At 38.9% G+C, this 26,573-nt stretch overlaps 1 protein-coding gene across 6 annotated transcripts; it reads left to right on the top strand.

Moving 5' to 3' along the window:
• The first annotated feature begins 598 nt into the window (after positions 1–598).
• On the top strand, positions 599–25,435 carry LOC132142597 (catenin delta-1-like). Of its 6 annotated transcripts, none has more exons than XM_059552585.1 (21): positions 599–732; positions 9,114–9,265; positions 11,460–11,531; positions 12,045–12,170; positions 12,258–12,541; positions 12,623–12,898; positions 13,219–13,474; positions 13,612–13,834; positions 14,731–14,923; positions 16,701–16,818; positions 18,471–18,624; positions 19,018–19,035; positions 20,207–20,272; positions 20,371–20,498; positions 20,584–20,734; positions 20,873–21,068; positions 21,176–21,366; positions 21,489–21,542; positions 21,686–21,768; positions 22,046–22,144; positions 23,264–25,435. In XM_059552585.1, the coding sequence occupies exons 2-20, from the start codon at positions 9,119–9,121 to the stop codon at positions 22,103–22,105; spliced, it is 2,796 nt and encodes a 931-aa protein (XP_059408568.1). In that variant the 5' UTR covers positions 599–732; positions 9,114–9,118; the 3' UTR covers positions 22,106–22,144; positions 23,264–25,435. The 6 variants fall into 6 exon arrangements, with proteins under 6 accessions (XP_059408568.1, XP_059408572.1, XP_059408566.1 ...); XM_059552583.1 differs by lacking the exon at positions 599–732 and adding an exon at positions 739–1,012; XM_059552589.1 differs by lacking the exon at positions 9,114–9,265 and having other exon boundaries at positions 601–732.
• The last annotated feature ends 1,138 nt before the right edge of the window (positions 25,436–26,573 follow it).

Below are 26,573 nucleotides of genomic sequence, written 5' to 3'. Positions count from 1 at the left end.
TTGGGTTCAGGTCTGGTGACTGTGGAGGCCAGGTCATCTGGCACAGCACCCCATCAATCTCTTTCTTGGTCAAATAGCCCTTGATGCCTTCAGTGTGACTCTACAATATATATATATATATATCATCATCATCATATACGGGATAAAGAAATAAAAAATACAGAAATTAGTATCTGAGGATCTGAAAATTATAAATGATTAAAAAAACTGAAGTATCTGTGATAGTGTGATAGATTCATTAATAAATAAAGAGAGGATTTAATAAACAATACGTGTTAAATTGTGTGAAAAGTGTAGGGAACAGTGATATTTAATTCTTTGTTGTTTATTTTATGATCTGTATGCCTATTTCTTTGCGGTGTATTCCGATTTGTTTCCCATGAACGATTCTGTTGTGGTTGATATTGTGGAATTCTCGCAGCTCCCGATTGTAATCAGTCGGTGATGAAGTGTCGCAGGTTCACAGGTGCAGCGAAAAGTCCTTGTTTCGTGACATATCAGCCACGAGACAGCGGTGTCTGGCTGACTCATTCACACGACGACGAATAACTGCGTTTACATTTAAACATTTAAACATACATTCGCGTTTTATTTTCGCTTGCATATTGAAAGAAGGTCGTGTCCCCGCCCAAGCGGTGTCGGTGAACTCCTGTTCCTCAGGGGAGGGGTCAGACGCTTCACGGTGGGACGACGAGCACAGAGAGGAGTGAACAAGGGGAGCCAGATAGATTGGTGGGTTTTTAAAAAGACTGCTTAAATTTGCTGATCTCAGGTTTCTTCTTTGTTTTGCTTCGTCGGGAGAAACGCATTACAGGCCACTCGTTAGAAAGCGAACTCATAAAATAGGGCAGATGCGTCTGGCGTAGCGTGGGGCTGGAACGCCCAAATATCAGAAAACGCTTGGAATTACAATCACTTCCTACCGCTTGGAAAATCTGAAACTGGCCATAGAGAAGCCCGTTTCGATAGGCCACGACCTCACATCGGGACTTTAACGAAACCAAAAACAAAGGTAGACTCTATGGAAACTCTTCTGTTTGTTCTGATCTGTCTGAGGGCTTTCTTTGTGGTCTTTTAGTTTTCCACGTTCGGCCTCGTAATTGAGGAGTAGAACAAAGTTAGCCAGCTCTCCATGTTAGCAGGCTAGTGGAGTTAGCCGCCGAGCTAATCGACATGGCACGAGCGTGAGGAGGATCTTTGGGACGGAGGGAGCTTGCTTCCCTGAAATTCCTCAAAGTTCACCTTTAGCTCGAGTGCGTTGTCTTTTCTTGCTATTGTAATGCAGGCTTTGTGAAAGAAGAACCGGGAGCGGAGCATTTCGGTGGTTTTCCAGCCTTACTGCTGAAATCCAGGATAAATAAAACCGATAAAGTTAACGTCACTGGCTTTGAGAACTCTTTTGTTTTATGTTCTGTAAGTGACGTTTATTATGACACTGTTCTTGTATTGGTTATAGTCATGTTCAATGCATAATTTCTGAAAATGATTACAGAAACTGATTTAGATGAGCGTCAGTGCCTCATGTCTATAATGTTACGATTTCAATCGTTTCAGTGGGACTTTTCCTCCGTTTTGCACTTTTTAGTACTGTAATACATTTTGAGTTAATTATAGGTGTTGTCGAAATTTTTTATTGATGTGAGTTTAAAGTGGAAAGTACTGCATCTGTGGGTGAATAAATGGCAGTGAGGTTGAAACGGTCACTGCATTGAAGTAAAGCGAGTCGAGGCCCATGAACACACCTGAGTTTGCGGAAGTGATTTAAAGCATTGTTTATGGAGATGAGAATAACTAAAGTTGCAAAATATCTCATCCACTGGGGTTTGTGTAGTTTTTAATTAAATCTAATAAATGCAAGTGACTTAACTAATTAGTAGATTTAATTGAAATCAAAATAACAGGATTTCCAAGTTGGAGTTAATGTATTGGAGTTGAAAATAATTTTAGCACAGCGTGTTGGCTCGAGATTGACATGTTTTGAGTTCAGGTGTGTGCTTTACCTGCTCGGAGCCTCACAGGTGGCACGGCGCTGTTTCTCTCACGTTTACCTGACTTTGACTCATATCTGCGGCTTTTTTTTCCCAGAAGATGGCGAAATTCGTTCAGATAAGTCATCGAGTATACGCAATAATCATTACGGGGAAAAAGTTTGGGAACCTGTTGACTTAGTATTTTAGTGTAAGGGTGTGTATGGGGGGAAGGGAAAGGCGCGGTCCTCTCTCTCTCTCTCTCTCTCTCTCTCTCTCTCACTGTGTGTGTGTGTAACAGTGAATCTCATTTACACACAATCCGCGTGAAGCAGCAGGTTACACTGTGTGTGTGTGTCCGCGCGCTTTACATCTCGAGTCGTCCGAGACGCTCGGCATGAGTCAGACCCTTAGCAGAAACTGACAGACTTTCAAAGCAGGATTTTTTGGGATTTTTCCCTACTCGCTTACCTTGACCTGAAAAGGCCGATTCGTGTGTACACTCGCCCGATTTAAGACGTCCCCCCCCCCCCCCCCCATATATGAAGCTCGATACTCAATTACTGAAGAATGAGTCGTGACCTTCAAACAATGGCGTTTTGAATTGTAGTGTGCATCAGTGTAAAGATAAACCAGTGTAGTACCTTACAAAGATATAATAGAAATAGCAACAATACTTATTAAAAAGGCTGAAAAAGTTTTTTTAAACCATAAAAGAACAAGTGTGCGGTTTAAAAATAGCTAAAGTAGCTAAAAATTACTGATCTTACTGAATGAATTCAAGACCTTTTCAAATGAATATTATGATTTTATTTATGAAGTTAAAATGAAACTATTAATGAATTTACAGAATAAATTCAGGCCTTCGTAATTTGTTGCTAGCTTTTAATACATTTTCTTATTTTTAATATGTAGTAATCTTGGTAATCGAGCAATAATGCGTTCCACTGCATGCTGGGACAGTGACTATATTCACATTATGCCACAGCTTTTTTAGCTTGACGCAAGAGTTCACCCAGAAAATAAAATTGTCATAATTTACACACCCTCATGTCCTTCCAAACCTGTATGACTTTCTTTTGCAGACCTTTAATAATGTTTTGAAGAATGGAGTGTTTGTAACCAAACATTTTGGGTGACCATTGACTTACTGAAGAAAAAAAAAAATCTTAAAATATCATCTTTTATATTCCATAGGGGAAACGGTCATGCAGGTTTGAAACATCATAACAGAGTAATGAATGACAATTGAAATATTAATAATTTGATGAACTATCTCTTTAAACATTGTGTTGTCATTGGCAGCTTAAATAGTGATTAAAGAACCGACAGGACTGATGGTGTGTAAAATCTTACCGTAGACCTCTTATTTTAATATAATGTTTGAGAAGAACCAACCAGCTAGTCTTAACAATATTACTGGCTACAGCAGTCTCCAAAAAGTTATTTTGGTTTTGAAAAATGTGTTTTTTTTCATTGAAGTTGATCCCATTTTACCCAGTTTGGGAGTAATAACTGCTAAAGAGTTATAGTTTTGCTGACTTTATACAAGTTGTATAGGAGCTGAGGGACTTGGGTGTTATTCTTCCAAATGTATAGGGAAATCCTACGTGCTCATAAATGTTCATAAGATAAGTTTTCAGCTTTATCAAAAATAGTCCAATATATGAATTATGTCTCTGTTAAAGCAATTTGGCCAAAGTAAAAATAGTACCACTTGTTCTATTGCAGTTCTTCCAAAGGAAATAACTTTGTGGAGAGAAATAGTGCTGGTAATAGTTCTTTCAAGCATGATAAAAAAAATAAAAAAAAAACTCTTTTGCTCAGTGGTTACAACACTGTACTTTAGTTTTTCAAATTCCAGGCAACATCATTACAGGAAGAGAATATAGTCTGCCCCTCCCCGTTACCTTTTACCTCCAGTAACGCCCTCAGGTTGATGTTTAAAAAGCATTACGTCACCAGCACTCCCATTTCCGGGTCTCTGCGCTCTGACTTAAAGCTGTCTGAATGAGAAGTAAAAGCTATAATGTGTAATGGCTTATTGACGTGTCTGTGCAGAAAAGGTTAGTAGATACTTCTCAAATGATTTGAGGTTTTAACACAAACCGAATGCACTTAGACTTAGGCCTATAGTTGGTTAAAGCGCATGGCTGATTGCAGATCAGTTGGCTGCATGTGTACCACAGTTCACTGCGCATTAGACGGGAGCCAAGCCAGTGCTGATGGTGTTGCTCTTTACATTTTAGCATTAGCTGAGTCAACAGGAACCCAGAAGCATGCTTGATGTGTGGTGAAATAGTACTACACTATTCACTGTAGTCCGGTTCGACGCCATGTTGAATTTAACAAGAATGAAAACAAGGCTGTGAGCGATAGACTTACAGTTTTCACATTGGTATAAGAGTCCTAGGTCACGTAATTTCATAACTCTCTTTTAAACTTTCAAACTGTTTTATAGAGTTTTTGTCTACTGAGTGTTGTCTCAGAAAGACATTTAGTCAGCTGAACGTTTGGTTTTATTGTTAAACAACAGTGCAGTCCATTAAACACACTGTATGTCTGTCCCACACAGCCTTGTTTTCATTCCTGTCAAAAGTTAAATATGACTACACTGATGAAGGTCTATTATCAGAATTCTCATGTTGGTATGTGTGTAATGGTGTTTTCCTACTCGGACACCTGTATTGACTTTGTCTCAAAGTCTCTCCATATAAAGGAACATTATAGTCCGCTTATTGTTTTTCTTCCCATAATCCACATATTTGGAGCAGAAGTCATCAGCTGTTGTCTGAATTGCCTCCCACGTGCATATGAAGATCATATTTGACTGCCTGCTGCAATCTGTTATACAGCAAGATCTATTTACTTCTCCTTAATGTTTAAACTGTGTCCTGTTCTATTGTATCTTACTGTAATTATCGCAGCCCTAGGTGTTTATAGTTTGGATGCTTAGTGGCTTAGCTGTCTAATACCTCTGCGATCCCATTAAAGGATGCAAATGATTAAGCACCTGACAAATTCATTTACTCCGGCTTATGTGGAATACTTCCATTCCTACCTCCGTCTGTCATGAGAGTTCTAGAATCAAAAGGTTTGATGATGCGTCGATGATGTCACACAGGGCACTGTCTCCGTAATCCCGCCAGAGCTCAGGGCAGTCTCAATGAGGTTTTTTCTGCATTATGAATCATGCTATCTTAATATGGACTGGCTTTTGAATAGATGCTTTTTTGCTTTGTTTTTTTGTGCCAATGATACTGGGTTTCTGACACACAGTCCAGCATGCTGAACTCTGCATATAGTGAACCCTAGGATGTTAAAGTGATTCTTGCCCAAGTTTCAGGGTGTTCTGGGTCAGACCTATTTAAAGAGTCTTCCCATGACCGTTTTCTCCTTAGATGAGAATTTTCACAGCTGGTAGCGTCCTGTGGAGGCCTATTTGTAAAATGTGCAGGCTGTGTCCGAAATTTGAAAAATGTAGTGTATGGAGGGAGGACGGCATAAAGGCCATGTTCAAATGTTTGTGTATATATTGTGTTAGAGAGAGAATATAATCAGTGCTTTTTTTTGTATATTTAATAAATTTTTAAAGATGTATTTAAATCATTGCTTTGAATTCATCAGCATGAAATCATTGTGTTTAGAATTCTAATGCGTTAAAAGTCTTTCTCTTTAGTCTATGTTTCCTTATTCCTGGTACCTGGTAAACTGTTGTGTGTGTGTAGTCATTGATTAACTTGTCAGCAAGGAAGATCCTTCTGTTTTGAACAGTCGAAGATATATTTTTGTGTGTGAACCAGTTATATAGTGTCTTGTTTGTGAGGTGTCACTTCTGTGTGTCATTATTGTTATGAAGTTACGGGATGAAATGGAAATCCAACCTTGTTTTCTCATAAAATGTACTTATCCTGAATGCGGTTTATTGCTGTTTATTAATGACTAATTCACTGTACATTAGTTCACATAATGCAAGCTAATTATTATAACTAATTAAATAAACAAACAAATGGACATGAAATAGTGGTTTAAGCCGAAATGACAATGGGCGAAGGGACCACAGAGTGAAATGAGAGATGTTCAACTAACTAAACAAAAAAAAAAAAATTTAACCACAGAATATTGCGATCGATCAATCAGATTTAGGGATTCCCAAGAGCTGTATAATATCAGTTAGACACTCTGTTCTGTGATTTACTTGTGAAAAGTGTGTCAGAAATCAGAAGTCTTGATGCATGCATCAGTGAGAAACTGTCTTGAGATGTGAATGAGTCATTGGTTACACACTCTTCAATCAGATGCTTAAGGAAAGAATGAGGACATATGTCATAGGGAAGAGACATATAAGGAGAAAGTAAGGGATGTGTGTTCCAGTTATTTTCAAGCTTCCAGAGGAACTGAGACAGGATCTGACATGCCACAATACAAGCTAGAATATGTGTGTGTGTGTGTGTGTGTGTGTCCATTCCTCGCTTTCTACGAGAGTCTGTTTGCTTTATGGGGAGGGAAGTCAAAGAGAGGTGGAAAACAGTTTCAGTCCTAGTTGAAACTGACTGCTGCGTCTGTGTTTTCAAGGACAATGCGATCACACCCACCTACAATCCCCCTCCTCCCCAGTGAACTAAAATCACCACGGCATGCACACCCCGCTGCTCTCTCAACCGATTCTCTGTAGTGGTCACACATTTCCTATTGTTCAGTTAACCACTAAGCAGACAGCTGCAAATATTTCCTCTCTCTCGGTCTCGCACAAACCGAGAGAGAGAGCGGTTTTGAGCTTGTTGCGGGTTGAGTTTGCTGCCTGAATCGTCAGGGGGCGGAGCTTTTCCTATGCTGCTGTTTTGTAAATTTTGGCCTTGACTCCTGCTTCCATTTCAGTCCTGCTCTCGTGATAGCCACTGTTTGTTTTTCGGGATTCTTCTTTTCACTCTTGGATCTTTGTGCTTTTGCGGTCTCCTTAAAATAGTTGTCCTGTGTTTAGTGGATGTCTAGAAATCTCAGTTGAGCTCGTGCTTTAGGCAGTGGCGACTGTTAGGAAGTTTCTATCCCTGCAGAGCTAGGATTCAAGGCACAGATTGATTCTATATTAGGTCTTCGATACAGTATCAGTTAAAGACCCCTGTTTTGGAGTGCTTTGACAGCTATTAAGAAACTTGTGTTCTTTATTTTAAAGGAATTTTCTACCTAAAAATATAATTTTTCTTGTTATTGTATGCAACACACATTTGCACAGATTTTGAAGAATGTTCATGCTGTTCCTTGCAGCAAAGCCTAAAATGATCAAAGACTGCCAAGTTCTAAGAAATTGTTAAAACGCTCCATATGACTCCTATATGCAGCTATTAAAACTGTCAATATTTACTTGCGTTGCTCTAAAGACTTTTCAAGCCATAGATTTTTAAATGGAGAGCATTGTGAACGATATAGGCTTATATGAATTTACAGTAAGATATTGGCATTGTTAATAAGTCAATATTAATCGACTACTATCAGATGTCACTTATAGATTGGTCACGGACTGGTACACTAGTTATGACATGAGATTGAGTAAATGTTGACAATTTTACGTTTCTGAGTACTTTTCCTGTAGAAGTAGTTATCTTGTCGAACTTGCCTACAGGTGATTTTTTTGGGGGGATTTTGGTTAACAAGTTTGCGTTGCTGTTTGTTTTAGTGTTTAAGTGGTTTTGTTGCTGTTTTGGAATTTTGTCTTTAAATTTGGCCCATTCATCTTTGTGCACAAGTTATATTTTGATTATCTATGAAGTGAAGCATGATTCATGGACAAGGGCAGGTACGGGTAAGGGCTTATTTCTCTTTCACTTTGACTTAACTGTAATAAACCGTAAAAAAAAAAAAATTGTTCAGTTGGAAATGATCAGAAATATTTCTTAGGTCAATTTCTAACTTTCTTCCCTTTACATGTCTTTATTGTAAGATAAGCGATTGTGTAAAGCCACCATGCCCTCTGTTTGTAGTTTTTCCAAGGAACCTTTTAAGCCTCTCTCAACCTGTAGCTCGAATTGACTCCGCTTCCTGTATTACTTCAGTCTTGTTTTAGAGTACGTCTCTCTGCTGAGATCAGAGATCAGATCGGCTCTCCAGAGTTTTTTTTTTTTGTGTTTTTTATTTTTTCATCTGCTGTTCACACGCAGTGTTTGCACCCCAGCCAGATCACTGGTGCTAATGAGCAAATGCAGTGTGAACTCACAGAAGAAGTTATTTATACACTACGCTACTGAAATCCTGATAAGTTCCAGATCTAAATAATGGAGATTCTGTGTTTAACAGCGAATATTAAAAGCTGTCCTCTGAGCCTTCAGCGTAGCATCTCCAGCTGTTTTATAAAATTCACTTGTAGAAGTTTGTTTTTAATAGTCTTATTTTAAAACAAGTTAAGGGTGTAGATGCAGTGAACACATACTGCCTACTATGTTATGTTTTACTTTGAATAATAATAATAATATCTTCTATTATTATATATGCATGGGTTTTTTTCTTTTGTTGTACCTGTATCAGTACCTTTTGAAGTTATGTTATTTTAAATGTTATGATTCAGTACTTTAGGTTATCTAAAAGTGCTATGATATTACTATTCATCATGTTGAATCACCATGGTGAGCGGTTTTTTATTTATTTATTTTTAATTAACTTGAACTTGTTTGTTTCCAGTTGTCAGACAGTGAAATGGCCTCCAGGGAGGCCAGCACAGCAGAACGGACAGCTTCTTTAGTTGCGGTACAGTTTTGTGGAGCCACTTTTGATTTGAACAGACCTTGGCTCATTCCTTGTTGTGTCTGCACTCGTCGTTCCTGCCTCTACACGACCTCTTCTCACACAGCGTCTGAATCACTCTCCTATCTGTGAGCAGGAAACCGGCCTGGTTTCCTCTGTGTGCGATCACGCCTGCGTCTGAAGTGCTTTGTTAGCACCTGTCTCGCTCGAGTTGTCTTTTCACAGTTTTTCTGTCTCTCCTCGTTACGGTTTCTTGATTTAGCTTACTGCATGGGTCACATGGTGCTCGGCTTCTTGAGCTGTGTATTTGTTGTCTGCGTTGAGCGCGTGTTTCCAGGACACATGTGGACTGCGCAAGGCGCTCGATCTCATCATGTGTGCGAGTGTGTAACCCTGTCCTCTTTCTCTCAGTGTGTATGGAGCAGTGTGAGAATGCGGCATCTCTCCTGGCCTCTGTGCGAGAGCAGGAGATGCAGTTTGAGCGTCTGACTCGAGCTCTGGAGGAGGAGAGGAGGAGCGTGGGGCCCTCCGGTACCCTACCCCGCCCCCTCCCCACCCTGCAGGTAACACCCTCCCAGCCAATCATGCAGCAGCAGGGTTCCCCGCATCATCACCCTGCAATATCTCACCCTTGCCGCATTACTCTGCACCAATGTGTGCTAGTTGGCACCTCAAGGAGCATGGCGATTAACCCATCCTTCACTGTTGTGTTCAGTGTCACCAGATCCCACTTTTTGCATCCTTTCCTCTTTTCATCAATCACGCACCCTCCCTTTGTCATCATCATAATGTGCAGGTTATGGTGTGTGACATCACAGAATGCTTAGTTTTTAAGTCACATTTACCTTGCATGGTACATCAAGTCTCCAATTTGTTTGTCACCTCATAACCACTTTTTGAATGTCAACCATTTGATTCTTACAAACGCATGTCTGTACATGTGTCAACCTGTCATGATGAATGTTCTTCATCAGAGAGGAATTTTCCACCGTTTACTCGCTGTCCTCACGTTGAATGTCTCTGTTATCACTGAAACTTTCTCAACCCCAAAACCCTCTTCCGCTGATGTCTGTGAGCAGAGAGATAACAAACCGGTTTAGTAAGATGAATCCGCCTTGTGTGTAGAGGATTTCAAAAAGCTCTTATGGTGGAAATTGCTCAATACGAACATGTTAAGTATCGCCTTAATCTCAGCTTTCTCAGTTTACTTCAGTGTTTAGACTAGATAAGTCCTCTGATTGGTTACATGATTCTACTTAGACACGCCTCCTTCAAGGGTGTCGACCGGGTGTGCGAGTTAAAATGATTTGAAGCTTTTATTCACAGCTAGATAGTCACATACAAAACTTTTTTTCTCTTGGCACTCCGATACGTTAGACAATCATATCTCACAAAATGGGAAGGAATACTAAAATAACTTCAGTATTATTCATATACTATTATAGTATTTGAGTTTTTTTTTTTTTTTTACAAATAATTGGATTTTGTTTTTGTATTCACTTTTAATTTGTTTAATTTTAGTAATTGTGCTCTTTTAACTATTTTTATCTATTTCTTTATAAGTTCAATTAATTGTCAGTTTTTGTAATTTTAGTACTTGAGCTTATTTCAATTAGTTGCCAGCATTTTGATGTTTTTAAGTTTTAGATTTTGATCTAATATGTATATTTTATTTAACACTGGTTTCAAACCCTTGGGACTCAATTTCTTACATGGAACATGATCCTTTGCAGGATGGCTAGGTTGCACTTTATTTATTAATAACATTTATAATAATAAATAGGGGCTGGATTTTATTTAAGAGACTTAATTGTCCTAAATAAAGTTCCATAAAAGCAGACCAAACATGCTGGCCGCCAGATTAATTCATTTAATTGAACGGCTTTCAATCGCTCATAGCTCCAGTGTCATTTGCACTTGTTTATCTTTTAAATATGGAGCAAGAGAACCAATGCGCTTGACATTGATGTCAAACTCGGTACAGCACATCTTGATGCTCCACATTTGAATTCACCACACAAATGCGAATGATACGGAGAACCACAACAGAAGGATCGTTTATAACAAAAAGCTACCATATGGCTTGAAGAACCAGCGAGTAAATAAAAGAACTATTTTTGAAAACCATTATCTCCTATTTTATCTCAGGCACACGTTTTAAACACACCGACAGACATTTATGTAAAGATAAGAAGCTGGTCAGCAGTGCTTGGATTGTCATTGCATGTGTATCTGCTCTCGCCGGACATAGTTGTGGAGATATTAACATGCTCTGCAGGCTCTGTTCCTACCTGCTGACAGGTTCCCACAAGCCCGTCTGTCAGCTAAGATTACCATCTACTTTCACGGCTCCCTCTGTGGACTGGGAATAGTACAGCAGTCCACTTCTCCTGGTTTCATGTGGAGGATTTGTGCTTTAAGTGTGGATGGTGCTGCATGCCATTATCAAGTAAAAGCATGAGTAATATTATCTGGTAGCAGTCATCCCCCTTCTCTCATTCCTGGAATTCATTTATTCATTTATCCATTTTGTTTCATGTTATTTATTCTACTGCATCCTTTGCATGAACATTCATAAGATAATGTTTATACATTCCCGTATTTACTAAAGGTCCTGCTACAGTTTGTGGTCTTTTTAAATGTTTAGCATTGTTCACCGACATGATCACAGGCCACAATGACTGCTTCATTGTCTCTTTTGCCCTTTCTTTATTTTTTTGGTCCATTGTAATTTTCTCTCTCTCTCCGTGTCTTTAGAACGGCCGTGTCACTGGTGATGCAGAGTTAGAACGGCTCAAATTAAGCGAGGGATACATAAACGGGACTCAGGTTAGTATGGTGTGTCTGCAATGCATTTTTTTTCATGTTACAGTTGTGCAACTAGAATAATCATAATTAAATTTATAATTCTTTTTAAACTCAAAATTATTAAATAATAATCATCATCATAATCATTAATAATAATAATAATAATAATCATTTTGATTTATATAATTGACAATATATAAAAAATATGATATTATTATTATTATTATTATAGTTTTATGTCAGGTAAAAACACATTTCCTTTTTTTATTTGGGGAAAAGATATAATGTCCTGAAATGCTTGCTTTATTCATTGTTCATCAGTTTTGACACAGTACTGGTCTCAAGTCTGACCTTACTGTTGAACCCTGTGTGATACTCCTGCACATATTCTGACACTTAAAACTTGTTGTAATGACTTGTCGTCATTAACGTGCACCTACGAATGCTCCGGATGGTGTGATTGTGTGAGTGGACACACTTCCTGTTCTTGGCTTATGTTCACTATTGTTCTATGTTTGTGTGTCTGTGCTACAGTACAGGATGTTGGAGCCTGGTCATATTGTTGAGTCGGTCACAGTCGAGGAGGACCCCCACGAGTCAATGCCAATTATTTCAGTTGAAACCGGTGATGATGGAACCACACGTCGCACTGAGACTACAGTAAGTTTGCTAATGTAACTTATCACATCTTGTAAAGTATGACCACTTGTCTTTGGAAAGATAAATGATGGCGCTTCCTCTCATCAGGTAAAGAAGGTCACAAAGATGACCACCACACGAACAGTCATTCCCTCAGTCTCCGACACACTTTCTCTGGACGGCACAGGTTCAGTCACTGGGATGCCCAGTTATAATAGCCCAATGGACCGTGTGTATAGGCCACCGGGTGGCCCCATAGACTACCCCACCGCTACTGTCCCCCGTAACTACCACTATGGACCACCAGTTGGCTATGAAGATTACCGCAGTGTCCCTCCTTCTGAAGCCTACGCCAGCCTCAACCGAGGGATACGAATGGATGACCGCTACAGGTGCCTATTGATTTTCTTTTTATTGGATGAGTTCAAGCATTGTAGATGTGCTAAATAATTTACCCGATTCTTTTCCTTTAGGCCTGTGGATACCTATCGCACGTTGGACTCTGCTTATCGCACCCAAAGCCGGCCGCAGTTGGACCCGTATGTAGCCCAGCCCCAGGTAGGACGTATGGGCAGTGCTATGGAGATCTCTGGCATGCAGCGCTTTGTGGCAGAGCCATACGGCTTGGAGGATGATCAGAGGAGCCTGGGATACGATGACCCTGATTATGGCATGGGACCACCCATGCATTACAGCACAATGCCCCGGTTGGCACATATGCAACATGCCCCGCCTCCACGTCGGACAGGGTAAGTGTATTCTGTTATACGGTAAGAAAATTATTTTGATTGGGAAAGGTATTAAAGGAATAGTCTACCCAAAAATTACATTTATTCACCCTCATGTTGGTCCAAACCTGTATGTCTGTCTGTGAAACAAGAAATATATGTATTTTTTTTAAATGTTGGTAAACACAAAATTTCAGATCCCATAGTACTTTTTTTTTTTTTTGGTCCATGCTATGAAAAGCTAATTGGAACTGTTTTGGTCTGGCTACCAGCATGTTTTGCATTCCACAGAAGGCAGCGGTTAAAATCAGTCAGTTTGAACTGTTGTTTGTTTCGTGTAGGTCGTATGAGGGTACACTGGATGGTGATATGAGTGGAGCTGGTGATATGTATTATTGGGGAGGAGGAGCTCCGTTGGCTCAGGGAGAGAGGGGCAGCATGGCATCATTGGACAGCACTCTTCGTAAAGGCTCCGCCCCCACATCATGGAGGCAGCCAGAACTTCCTGAAGTCATCGCTATGCTCAACTACCGCCTGGACCCTGTCAAAAGCAACGCTGCAGCATACTTGCAACATCTCACTTTTAAGAATGAAAAGGTCAGTATGCACGTACACAATACGCTGGGTATTCCTGCCCACATAGCAGTATATTAAACATCAAATAAAATACTGTTCAAAGGTTTGGGGTCAGTAGGTTTTTCTGTGCACTCAGTTTTTCCTCTCGGTCTTTGCAGGTGAAGTCAGATGTAAGACGAATGAAGGGGATCCCTGCCCTTGTGTCCATGCTGGATAACCCAAAGAAGGAGGTTCATTATGCTGCATGTGGAGCACTCAAGAACATCTCATACGGACGAGATCCAGATAACAAGATAGCCATCAAGAACTGTGACGGAATTCCTGCGCTGGTGCGGCTACTGAGGAAGACGAGAGATCAGGACCTAACCGACACCATAACAGGTACGCAGTGTTTATCTCTGAAAAAACAAGATTCTGAAGTTTTTTTTTTTTAATGCTATAAAAGTCACAGTGTAACAGAAATAGCGGCAGATCTTTTCTCCCTTGTTGTGACATACATCAGTCAAGCAAATCAACAATAAAGGATAAATGTACAGCAGGAACTTGGTTTTATACATCAGTTGTTGATTGGATGGAGGCAGATCTGAATGCGATCTTGCGGTCAGTTGTAAGAAAGGGGCAGAGAAGTCCGTCGTTTCACTTACCTTTTATTTTACATATTTTTACATTTAGAAAATTGGGTTTAAAATTTTTAATATTCTATATTCAACATTTTCAAGCATATTTGTATGTAAAAACAGTTGGGAAAGTTTTTTTTTTTTTTTTTTCAGTTTTTTTATTTTAGCTGACCATTTGCACAGCATATGCCTCTTGAGTTCACATTTTTAAACATGCAAAACCAGCCTATTTATTTAGGAGTAGTTCCATCAGCCCACCCAGCAGTCCGAAAACTCAAATAAATGGTGTACATATGTACTACTAATTAATTCTTGAGTGGTGATGCATTAAACTGATCAAAAGTGACAGTAAAGACATTTCTTAGGTTTCAAAAGGTTTCTGTTTTAAAAATTTGCTGATATTTTATATTCATTGAAGAGTCCTGGAAAAAAGTATCTCAGTTTTCAAAAAAATATAAAGCGGCACTACGGTTTTCAACATTGACAACAGTTCAGCATTTTAGAATGATTTCTGAAGGAAATGTCATAAATCTCAATAATGTTTACTTTTTTATTATTATTAATGAAATGAATGCAAACTAGTTTGAGCATAAGTGACATTTCAAGAACATTAAAAATGAATTTCCATCTGGTAGTAACTGATGGCTCGTCCTCTCTCAGGCACGCTGTGGAACCTCTCATCTCACGACTCTGTAAAGATGGAGATCGTGGACCACGCGCTGCACGCTCTGTCCGATGAGGTGATGGTTCCTCACTCAGGCTGGGAGAGGGGGAACCAAGGCGGAGAGGAGAGCTGCAAACCCAGACACTTGGAGTGGGAGACGGCACTCACCAACACCACCGGCTGCTTAAGGTGCGTTCCATTAATGCATTTGGCAGATACTTCGATCCAAAGTGCTTTACAGTGAATTCAAGGTATGCGTTTTTCAGGCTGAGAATCAAAAGCAGTTAAGCCAGTGGAACACTGAGAGATGGGCGGAGGAATAAATTAGCATGTGTTGAGCAGGGACCGTTTTATGATTCAGATTAATGAAAGACGTTAAAGGGGTGTGCCTCAGCCCTGCTAAAGAATTCCTGTCAAGAAAGTTTGAGTGTGTTTGTGAGGAAACTCCATTTTATGTGAAAGAAAGGAAGGAAGTGCTAAGGAAATGCTCTGAATTGTGTTTGCGAGCAAGAACCTCTGAGGCTATGAAAGAATCAGGATAAAGTTTGGACAAAAGAGAGTAATGTGATCTTTTGAATCCACTTATTTCCCTTGAGTGCTTCTCTTTGAGAGTGTCCCTCACTTCTCCCACTCGCCTATTAGGCTTTTAGAAAGCACTAGGTTCAGTCAGAGGAATGGATTTACACCATGATTACATTTAAATAGAGCTAACGGAGTCTTGTCTTTTTAACCCTCACTTCTCATCCCCCATTCAGCTCTTCAGTTGCTACGTGTATAAACTTGCTTAAAGGGTTAGTTCACCCAGATAGCAAATTTATGTAATTAATAACTTACCCTCATGTTGTTTCAAACCCGTAAAACCTCCGTTTATCTTTGGAACACGGTTTAAGATATTTTAGATTTAGTCCGAGAGCTCTCAGTCCCTCCATTGAAACTGTGTGTACGGTATACTGTCCATGTTCAGAAAGGTAAGAAAAACATCATCAAAGTAGTCCATGTGACATCAGAGGGTCAGTTAGAATTTTTTGAAGCATCGAAAATACATTTTGGTCCAGAAATAGCAAAAACGACGACTTTATTCAGCATTGTCTTCTCTTCCGTGTCTGTTGTGTGAGAGAGTTCAAAACAAAGCAGCTGGATATCCGGTTCGCGAACGAATCATTCAGTTCACCAAATTGAACTGAATCGTTTTAAACGGTTCGCATCTCTAATACGCATTAATCCACAAATGACTTAAGCTGTTAACTTTTTTAATGTGGCTGACACTCCCTCTGAGTTCAAACAAACCAATATCCCGGAGTAATTCATGTACTCAAACAGTAAACTGACTGAACTGCTGTGAAGAGAGATCTGAAGATGAACACCGAGCCGAGCCAGATAACGAACAAAACATTGACTCATTCACGAGTCAAGAACCGTTTCTGTCAGACGCGTCCGATTCGTGAACCGAGGAGCTGATGATACTGCGCTTGGTGAACTGAATGATTCGTTCGCGAATCGGATATCCAGACTGCTTTGATTTGAACTCTCTCTCACAACAGAGATGGAAGAGAAGACAATGCTGAATAAAGTCGTCGTTTTTGCTATTTTTGGACCAAAATGTATTTTCGATGCTTCAAAAAATTCTAACTGACCCTCTGATGTCACATGGACTACTTTGATGATGTTTTTCTTACCTTTCTGGACATGGACAGTATATCCTACACACAGCTTCAATGGAGGGACTGAGAGCTCTCGGACTAAATCTAAAATATCTTAAACTGTGTTCCAAAGATAAACGGAGGTTTTACTGGTTTGGAACAACATGAGGGTAAGTTATTAATTACATAAATTTGCTATCTGGGTGAACTAACCCTTTAATATGTTTTAGGTGATGACCTGAAGCTCTAACTTTCTGTGCATGCCAAACATTACTAAACATTAAACAGGCCGTGTCCTAATTAGTTGCATGACGTTTCGCTCTCAGGAATGTGAGCTCGGAGCGAAGCGAGGCCAGGAGGAAGCTGAGGGAGTGCACTGGACTGGTCGACTCGCTCATGTACATCGTGCAGTCACAGATCAACTGTAAAGATGTGGACAACAAGGTAACCTCTGAACTTTGACCATTAGGGTTTTGAAAACTGTGCTCTTTTGAAAACACTGCTCTTTTATGAAGGGGAAGCACAGGAGTATAGGGTTGTAGGGAAGAGCAAAGGGGGAAGAAAGCATTGTTGGTCATTTACTGCATGTTCATTTTTTTGTTGTTGTCATATTTGAATGCACTCTTATAATTCTGCTTTGATAATAGGTATTTAGAGTTATTTCCCCTTTTTGGCCATTTTAGATTTTTTTTTTTTTGACTGTTTATAAAGGAAAATTACTAACTAAATAAATTAGTGGTGTCACTATTGTAAGTGTTTGCACTGATTTTTTTAGAATCTGTAAATTCTGTTAGTAGGATCAGCTTTAGGGCTGGGATAACGCGTCGAGGTCATCGATGACGTCGACGCAAAATATGCGCATCGATTAGTCAACCTGTTTTTATTTCTCTAAAAAACGTTTGCAAAACGTTTACCTTATGTGTGCTGAGTATATGCGATGGCCGGATCAACATTCTGTCCAACGTTATATAACCAATCCAGGGGTTTTTCTGCATTGATCTTATTTTTTGGCGGCTGTCAAAGCCTTATCTGATCGGTGAGTGATGTAGAATAGAATGACTGTGCTGCGCCTGACAGGGCGCGTACGAGAGAGAGCCCCGGCTGTGCGTGCGCACTCAGTCTTCAAACTACACGAGCGCTTCTTGCTCTCTCTCTCCCTCGTGCATATTAATCAAAATCATTAAACACAATAGAAAAAGGGCGAAACACCCAAGTTTCACGTGCGCTCGCGCACTCACAGTCTTCAAACTACACGAGCGCTGTCTTGCTCTCTCTCTCTCTCTCTCTCTCTCTCTCTCTCTCTCTCTCTCTCTCTCTCTCTCTCTCTCTCTCTCTCTCTCTCTCTCCCTTGTGCATATTAACCAAAATCATTAGACACGATAGAAAAAGGCCGGAATGCCAAAGTTTCACGTGGAGCATTCGGAGATTTTTTTTTTCTACATGACAGGCTGCTGGCTCCCACTGTTAATTTTTATTTTTTGGAAAAGCACTCTCTGTATTAGCTTAAAGCCCTCAAGTTTACATTGGTTACTGTATTCTTTCAATTGCTCTAAACAAGTATTTTGGGTGACCTTTTTTATTGAATGCTAGACATCAAGTTGTTGTTATTTTCATCTGAAAGAAGAACTTTTTTCAGTAAGCTAGGCCCTATGTGTTCAGTAAGCTTGTTTCAGTAAGGTATGTGTTTTCAAGGCTTCAAGGTTTTATTGAATGCTATCTCTATACAAGTGCACAGTAATGCAGTCTTAGTCAGTCTTTTATTTTGTAATTTTAAGAGCAATAAACATATATTGCAATGTTAAGGAATTCATGTTTTTTTCATTCAAATATGTAAATCAACATGTATAAATTGTTAGTAGTCAATTAATGGGGAGATAATCGAAATCGAATCGGTCTGAAAAATTAATCGTTAGATTAATCGATCCATCGAAAAAATAATCGCTAGATTAATCGTTTAAAAAATAATCGTTTATCCCAGCCCTAATCAGCTTAGATATGAAATCGCTGATATCCATTTTTTTTATTTGGCATTGGTAGTTGTCGTCTTTCATTCTCGTACACTATTATTTAATCCTGTTTATTATGTCTGTGTGCAGCTGATCGAGAACAGCGTGTGTCTGCTGAGGAATCTGTCCTATCAGGTGCATCGGGAGATTCCAGGCTGCGAGCGCTATCAGGAGACGATTCCGGTCAATCAGGGCCCCCTCCCTTCCCAAAAGGGCAGCTGCTTCAGCTCCCGAAAGGGCAAAGGTGCGCGTCTGATTGATTTAAAGAAAAACACAGGCACTGCCTGTGGATAGTAACTAATTAAAATGTTACCTTGCTATCTTTGCACTCCAGTGCATCTGTGTGTTGTGTAAACAACCAAGAGGCCATGTCTATTCCTTGTCTTAATCATAGATCGTACACTCTTTGAAGTCTTAGGCTTGGAAGTTTGATATGTGCCAGAAAAAGTTTGTTTACACAAGATGTATCGTGCATGATTTTCACATGTTGTGTGTGCTTTATGGGTTTGTTGCTGAATAATTATAGGGTGGCTGGGGCACTATTGCTATATTTTTTAATGCCAAAACAGTCCTTTCCTCTCATTTTCTTCTGTATCTGTCTCTTTTTTTCAATCTGTATCTTTTTATCCTGTAACAGACGAGTGGTTTTCCAAAGGTAAGCTTTTCTCTCTTTTTATTGTTTCTCTATTCTCGTCTTATTTATTTATTTATTTTTTAAAGTAAAGGCTTTGCTTTTCACTTAAAGGAATCACTTAAATTTTTCACCTCACTGTAACCCATTATTAAACCTGTTAAAGGTCAAAGTTCAGAAAGTGGATCTGAAATGGGAAACTCAAATAATGTTTTGGGAGGAAAATAATGTCGGTCTTATCCCATTTCACATTCGTTTTATGAGCTGCATTATTTTGTAATGTAAGAAGGCATTTTAAGGGGACCAGTCACACAAATAAGGTTTTTATTGAGCTGAAGGAAATGAAATCAATAACTAGTATCAGATTATGGCTCAGTTTTAAAGCCTAGTAAGCATCTAGATTATCATGGACAAAAAACATTCACCACAAATATACAGTTTAGCTGTCTGTTCTTAGAAAACTGGGAAATGAGAGATGAGATTCCTCCCAAAAATCGTTTTCAGTAGTCTTTTGCATATGATTTTATTATTATTATTATTATTGTGTCACTGTGGCCTTCAAGAATGCTTTCTGCATTTAAATAATTTCACTCGTAACCACCAGAGGGTGCCAGAACACATCATTGCTGATAAATCCATTAATTTTTTTTACGAACCTCCACTTGCTTTAATCATTTAGATGCATTAAAATATTTATTAATTTTTTTTTTATACACTCTCTTATGTCTAACCTTGAAGAAATGACCATGACGAAGGTGGAGCCCCAGAGCACACCTATCTGTTGCATAATCGGCGCGCACCGAGTGATAGTTCGAAGGTGTTTACCAGTCAGAATGTACTTCGGGAAGTTAGCTTTGGCAAGATGATTCAAACTTTAAAACTAACTTTGTTTTGGCCTGATTTCGTTTGAAATTACGTCACACAAGTTAGTTTTTTGATTTCTTTTGAAGTATACTGGGGCTTTAAGTCATCCATCATTAAATCACATGGGGTTTTTCTCAGGGAATAAATGTAGCCCCTGTCATAACGGTGTCTGAAGAAAAAGTCTTTGTATAAAGAAAACCCCCATTTTTAAATCTTTTAGAGACTTATGCTTCTAAATCGTCACAAATTACATCACTACCATTAAACAGCAGATGAGATTTGTCACTTTATCTCTATTTTACTTGTTGCTTATGCTGCCTGTTTTGTTCAGGTAAGAAAGAGGATGATGGAGCTTCAGATACGATTGACATTCCAAAGAGAAGCACACCAGCCAAAGGTACAGTGACCGTCTCGATGGCTCTGAATACCTACACTGATAGTTTCACTTTGCCTGGTATTGTCATTAAATACACTGTAATGATTTGTGTTTTGTAGGTTATGAATTGCTGTTCCAGCCAGAGGTGGTGCGTGTGTACACTTCTCTCCTGAAAGAGAGCAAGAACCCATCAGTTCTTGAAGCCGCCGCGGGAGCAATGCAGAACCTGTGTGCAGGCCGTTGGACTGTGAGTACCAAGTCATTCTGACAAATCAGTAGCATGGTAAAATCTGACAGTATCATCATTTACTTCTTGCTCCTTCTCTCTCCAGTATGGGCGGTACATCAGAGCAGTGATGAGACAGGAGAAAGGCCTGCCGATTTTGACGGAGCTGTTGTGTCATGGGAATGACCGTGTGGTCAGAGCCATGTCTGGAGCTCTGAGGAACCTGGCCATTGACGCTCGTAACCGTGAGCTGCTAGGTATGTGAGCAAATGATGTTTGCTTGTGTCAGCCTTCATATTTGTATCCATTCAGTGTTATTTGCATTTAATTAGCCATATGTGTACAGTCCCAATGAATGAATCCCAGTGTATTTTACTCTTCCTCTCTGTGTGTAGGGAAGCATGCCGTGCCTAACTTGGTGGCCAATCTGCCAGGCGGTGGTCAGAGTCAGCCTGTGCGCGCGCTCTCAGAGGAGACGGTGGTGTCTGTTCTCAGCACTATGGTGGAGGTGGTCGGCTCCAGCGTGGATTCGGCCAAAACCCTGCGCAGCTCCCAGGGCATCGAGAGACTGGTGCTCATCAACAAAGACAGGCATGTTTAAGTGCTTTATAATAACTGGCTGGTCACATTGGAAGAAGCTGGAAGAGGAAAAAGTATTTTAACTGGGAATGACAATCATCTGCATTTTCCCCTTATAGCAACCGTTCAGATCGGGAGGTGCGTGGTGCTGGGCTGGTGCTGCAGATCGTGTGGGGCTTCAAAGAGCTCCGCCGCACGCTGGAGAAAGACGGCTGGAAGAAAACCGACTTCATGGTGAACCTTAACCCTCCTAACAACACCCGCAGCAACGGGGGATACGAGGACAGCACCCTGCCGCTAATAGACCGGGGTAAGAACCCAACACATTCCTGCTAAATCTATTCATGTGTTTATGCAACAAACAGGTGTTTGGACATGCAGCATACATCTCAGTGTTTCTGTGATCTGACTTTGTTTGGGTCTCTTTGTTAGGGGGAAAACTGGACAGAGACCGAGACATGATTCCTCTTAATGACATGGGACCAGGTATAAAACACACACTTTATTCTCAAACTTTAATGCTCATACACAAGGTTATACACAAGGTCTAAAGGGGGTTAAAAATGAATAAATTCCCCAACTATGTATATGTGAGATCAGTGACCAATGCTTTATATCTATGGTACCAGACGCTTACTCTACGCTAGACCAGAGAGGACGGAGAAACACTTTAGACGACACTCTGGATCGCTCTGACAGAGAGGCACCTCAGGTAACACACCCCTGCAAGGGAACATCCACTCCTGTGCAGTTACACACAACGGACAACTTGTTCTCGCTAAACTTCCTCCACATCCTAAAACCTACACACACACCACACAACCTGATTCTTATTAACCTACTGTGATTTCACTAATATTACTAAGAAGGGTTCTCTCCTCAACTAACTCACACACATGCCCCTCTCCTTCCGTTATCACTCACCTCTTCTTCGATGCCTTTCTTTTCTCCTCTGTCCATCTCTCTCTCTCTTTCTCTTTGACTCTCAGGGAGGAATGTATGGGGAGAGGCGGGGCTCTTTGCCTCTGTTGGACTCTTATGATGGTTAGCCCACTCCCCCTCCCCCACTCAGTGCATGAGCAGGCATGGTATGTGTGTCCACCTTCTGCATGGCCTTCATGTGTTTAAGTGTATGTGCGCCTCTCAGTGTATTTGTGGTACTAACCCTCATTAACAGTATTTTGCTATTCTGTACTTGAGTGGAAATGGTTTTACTAATTTTTGTAAATCTCGTCCAGTGTTGGGGAAGCTTGTTTAAATTTGGAGGAGCTTGTAGTTGGGAAGCTACAGTTTCACAGTCAAGCTACAGCTACTGAAAAGTAGTTAGGTTTACAAGCTGCTTTCTGAAATAATTTATCAAAAGATATTTGTATAGTTACATTTTACAACTAGAGCATATTATAAAATCAACTCAAAAGTCAGAATTGTACTGGGGGGTTTGCCTTTTTTGTAGTGCAATATTGGTAACAGACTCAAATTGTGATTTTAGGTTTTCAACATTTCTTTAATTATTATTATAATTTTTTTTTACTTTTACAGTTCGAGCCATATTTATCTGGTGCAAAAACAATGGTGTCATGTAGGATGATGGCTTTAATTGTAAAGATTTAAATGCATTAAATTAGTTTGAATTTTAAAGCTGTATTTATCAGCTTTTAAATTTTTGTATTTATCTTTTAATTGAAACAAATGTACAGTGAACAACTGAAGTATAAAAATACTGAAGTGTCAATATTCCACCACAAAAAAAAGATATAAAATGGACTCAAATTCTTGTTTTATGTATTCTTATATTCGATTTTTCATTAGAGCTCTATTTATCTTGTACTAAAACAAGGATACCAAATACGATGAGAACTTTCAATTGAAACATTAATATATTATATATATAAAATGTAAATTGTTTACATTTAAAAGTCAGAAACCAGCTCAATGTGCCATTAGCAGCATTGCCACTTTTCAGTTAGTTTCTCCCCAACACTGATCTCTTCCTCTCATGTGTCCACTTTGGTCACATGACTGATGTTTCAGTGGTTGTATCTATCACCACTTTGCCATATAAAATGGGTGATGTGATTTTTTGTGTAATGCGCACAAATTCCCATCGCAACAGACATATTACGGATTCATTTTCCTTTTTATTAGTAAACCTGATGTAAGCGAGTACCATGCTTGACCTTCACAACTCATCTGATTTCTTTCCACAGAAAAATTGATAGTGTGCATCACCCGCCGTGAGTTTCCTCCTCCTGCCTACTGTCCCTGCTGAGCATCTGATCTCATCACTTCTGGGACCATAGCCACTAATTCCAATGACCGTTCAGTAGTTTTCAACATTTCTCATGTTGTCACTTTCCTGCTCTCATTGAGATCAATGTGATTGCAAACAGCCACTACTTACAATAGACACCATGAATTCCTTTCTCGTTTGGTCCATGCCACTCTTTTTATGTCAAAACATGGAAACACTAGGGACTACAAACTCTATCCAGTCACATCCCCAGCTTTTCAAGCTTCATAAATCATTTCATTTTTGTTTCTTTTTTTTTTGCTTATGCATCTATTGGAACACTAGTATATTATGGCATTTGGTGTTTTGATTATTTTGCTTCATCCTGCTTTGTGGTTCACATTGAAAAAATGTTATTCCAAATTTCATCAGTCATGTGGCCTGCAGAAAACAATGTATATAGAATTTCTCAGTAAGTTTTGTCTCGTCTGTGCATTGCAACGGGCATGAGGCCTTCTCTCTTTTTTTTTTTTCTTTTCTTTGGTCATTGTTTTCTGAAAGCACTAGATGACCACCAATTCCCCTTTTGTTATCCATCTGTGGTTTTTTTTGGATGTTTTCATGGAGTGTTCAGTCTCTAGGAAGGGTTTTTGAAAGCCTTGATAAAGCATTACAAAAGAGGCAGAGGGATATCGGAGTAGATTTTTTTTTTTTTTTTTTTATAAACTAGTAGCATTCAAGAAAGTTCTAGTTGTAGATGAGTATGGTTTTGTTCTTTTGATACTCCTTCCATTGTCAAATTTGCAAAGCATTCCGGAGTGGGAGAGCTGTTTTGCGAAAAACAAAAAAATAATAATTCCCCCCTTTGGTTTGGTATTTGAAATTGTCACTGACAACAGTTTTTTTTGTGTGGAAACTCAAAAGTAACTCACCCTTCATTCTTAATAAATACAATTACATAGCCACAGAAGAGAAGATACAAAAAATAAAGCTATTAACGTTGAGACAAATTGCAGCTCTGGTCTTAGATCGGTGCTCCTACTTTTCAGTACTTTGTGAATCTGCCCTGCTGGTGGACCCGGTTTGTGCATTTTCATTTTTGTCTGAATATAAATGAATGTGTAAATATGACCGTCTCACAGATCCACTCTGCATACTTGGAGTGCCTCGCTTGCTCAATGCGTTGTGTGTGTGAGTGAAGAGCGGAAAACAGGGACATTCGGCCACCTTTCTGCCTCTTGGTTTCAGTGCCTGTCTGTGTAGAGAGTGAACGAGTGTACATTTGAGGATGTATATGCATTGTTTTTTCTTTGAGATCCATGAGTACAGTGCTTGTTTCTTAGACTGCATATTCAAAATGCACAGTAAGTCTGTTGTAGATATTTACTGAATGGAAACTTTAGCACTAGGAGTCAGTGGATTTTTATATTTTATTTTAAGGTTTTTTTTTCCCCTAATGCCTTTTTAATTCCCTGTCTGCCAATCCCAATCCAATCCTCCGAGACACTGCAGTCAGTAAAGGAAAGGTTGGCTGTTGACTAAATGGATGTGAGCCAGAAGTCTGAGTCCTGGTACAGGAGGGTGTTCACAAGTTTGAGGAATCAATCGATTGTCTAATGTTAAAGGAGGCAGATAAATTAATCTTTTAATTACAAAAAAATGCATCTCTTTCAGGCGGGATTTAGACCGATATTGATTCTAGCTTGATGAGAAATTAAGATAGGTAAAATAAAAGCACATTTAACTATATATACCAGAGAATATTTGTTAATTTTAATTATATTGTTTTTCTTTTTGGTTTTTGTCCTGTCGTTCTTTTCTATATTTTATGATTGGGGCTGATTTTTTTTTTTTTTTTTTGGGGTGTTGTGGGTGAATGCATATGCAATCAGTTTTATTTTTTAAATAAATGCATTTACAGTTCATATCTTTTAATTAAAGACGAAAGGAAAAATTCTTTGTGTCGTGCTGTTAGTTGACATGTTTCTACAACACTAGTGTGGATCTTGATTCATAATTCCTATATTTCAACACTTTACCTTTGGTCTTAAAGATTGCACCTTTTCTCTCATGGATTGAACGTGTAACTTAGCAATACTGTTTTTTTTTTTTTTAATAAAAAAAAAATTCTCAAGATTCTGACAGTGAATTTTTGTGATTCACTTTTTTATTTTTTATTTTTTTATACTACACATATTGAATGCATTTATTTAAATTTCTTCACTTTAAGAGTGTCAGTTTATTGACAATATTGATACGTTTGATAAATCCATTTCAGCACCTTATAGAGTTTGGTGGCTTGTTAGTTAATGCACATGATATTATTCAATTGATTCAACAATGTTTCTCCAAAAAAAAGAAAAAAGAACTAGTCAAATTACAAACTAGTTGTGACAGTAGAAACTTAACATGTTAAGTTGAATGAAGAAAAATATATATATATAAACTGTTAGTTGTTGTTTTAAATTGTAAACAACTAAACCAGTCGTTCCCAACCAAGGCCACCCACTGTCCATAGCAATATTCAAATCTTCTGTAAATTAACTGCAATATTCTGTTAATTCCATTAGTTTTAAGAGCTGAATGTGTTTCGATATACCCATCCCTTTTTTTCCCAAGTGCATTTACACGACTCTTTAGTCATGTACTGGAAATGAATAAAAGATAATAAAAAATATATATTTAGCAGTTTGGCATAACTAGATAAAATATATATGTATTATAAAAATGCCCATGGTTTATAATTTCATTAATTACATGACTAGAAATCTTTTTTTTTTTTTTTTTACTTAGGCTACCTAATGTTTTTTCAAAACAAAATAAACTGCTTTTGAGGAGGTGAATTAAAATAATATTTTTGTTTTTTTAATATTGTAGTTTTAATTTATAGTAATGCTTATTTTGCCTTATTTTAAATTCATTATAAAAAAAAACATTAAAACAAACGCACATTTTTTACAGCGTAAACATTGCATTAATTTCTCTCGAGGTTCAGTGCACAATTCATTTCTACATTTTCTGCAGTACTGTTTCTGTTCTTGGGGGAGAATTTTCAATACAAAAAAATGCAGTTTTGTATTTATTAATTATGTTCTAGGCTTGTAATGTGACCATAAATTAGTTTGTCAGGCTTCAGCACAAGAAAACGACAACAGAGAGGTTCTTGTGTTTTTAACTAATCATTTGGATTAATTTAACACTCTTTCAAGATCACACATGCCGCCACCTACTGGCGTAACGGTGTAACATTCAGACAGCGCCACCGATCAAATCAGTGAATGAATCTT

Source organism: Carassius carassius, chromosome 6 (genome assembly GCF_963082965.1).
Source record: "Carassius carassius chromosome 6, fCarCar2.1, whole genome shotgun sequence".
NCBI lineage: Eukaryota > Metazoa > Chordata > Actinopteri > Cypriniformes > Cyprinidae > Carassius > Carassius carassius.
This window is presented reverse-complemented; position numbering and strand designations above follow the sequence as displayed.

Coding starts and splice junctions, on each gene's coding strand:
- LOC132142597 (XM_059552585.1), top strand. CDS start 9,119: ATGGAGCAGTGTGAGAATGCGGCATCTCTCCTGGCCTCTGTGCGAGAG. Junction 9,266..11,459: donor GCCCCCTCCCCACCCTGCAG/GTAACACCCTCC, acceptor CCGTGTCTTTAG/AACGGCCGTGTCACTGGTGA. Junction 12,542..12,622: donor CGAATGGATGACCGCTACAG/GTGCCTATTGAT, acceptor CTTTTCCTTTAG/GCCTGTGGATACCTATCGCA.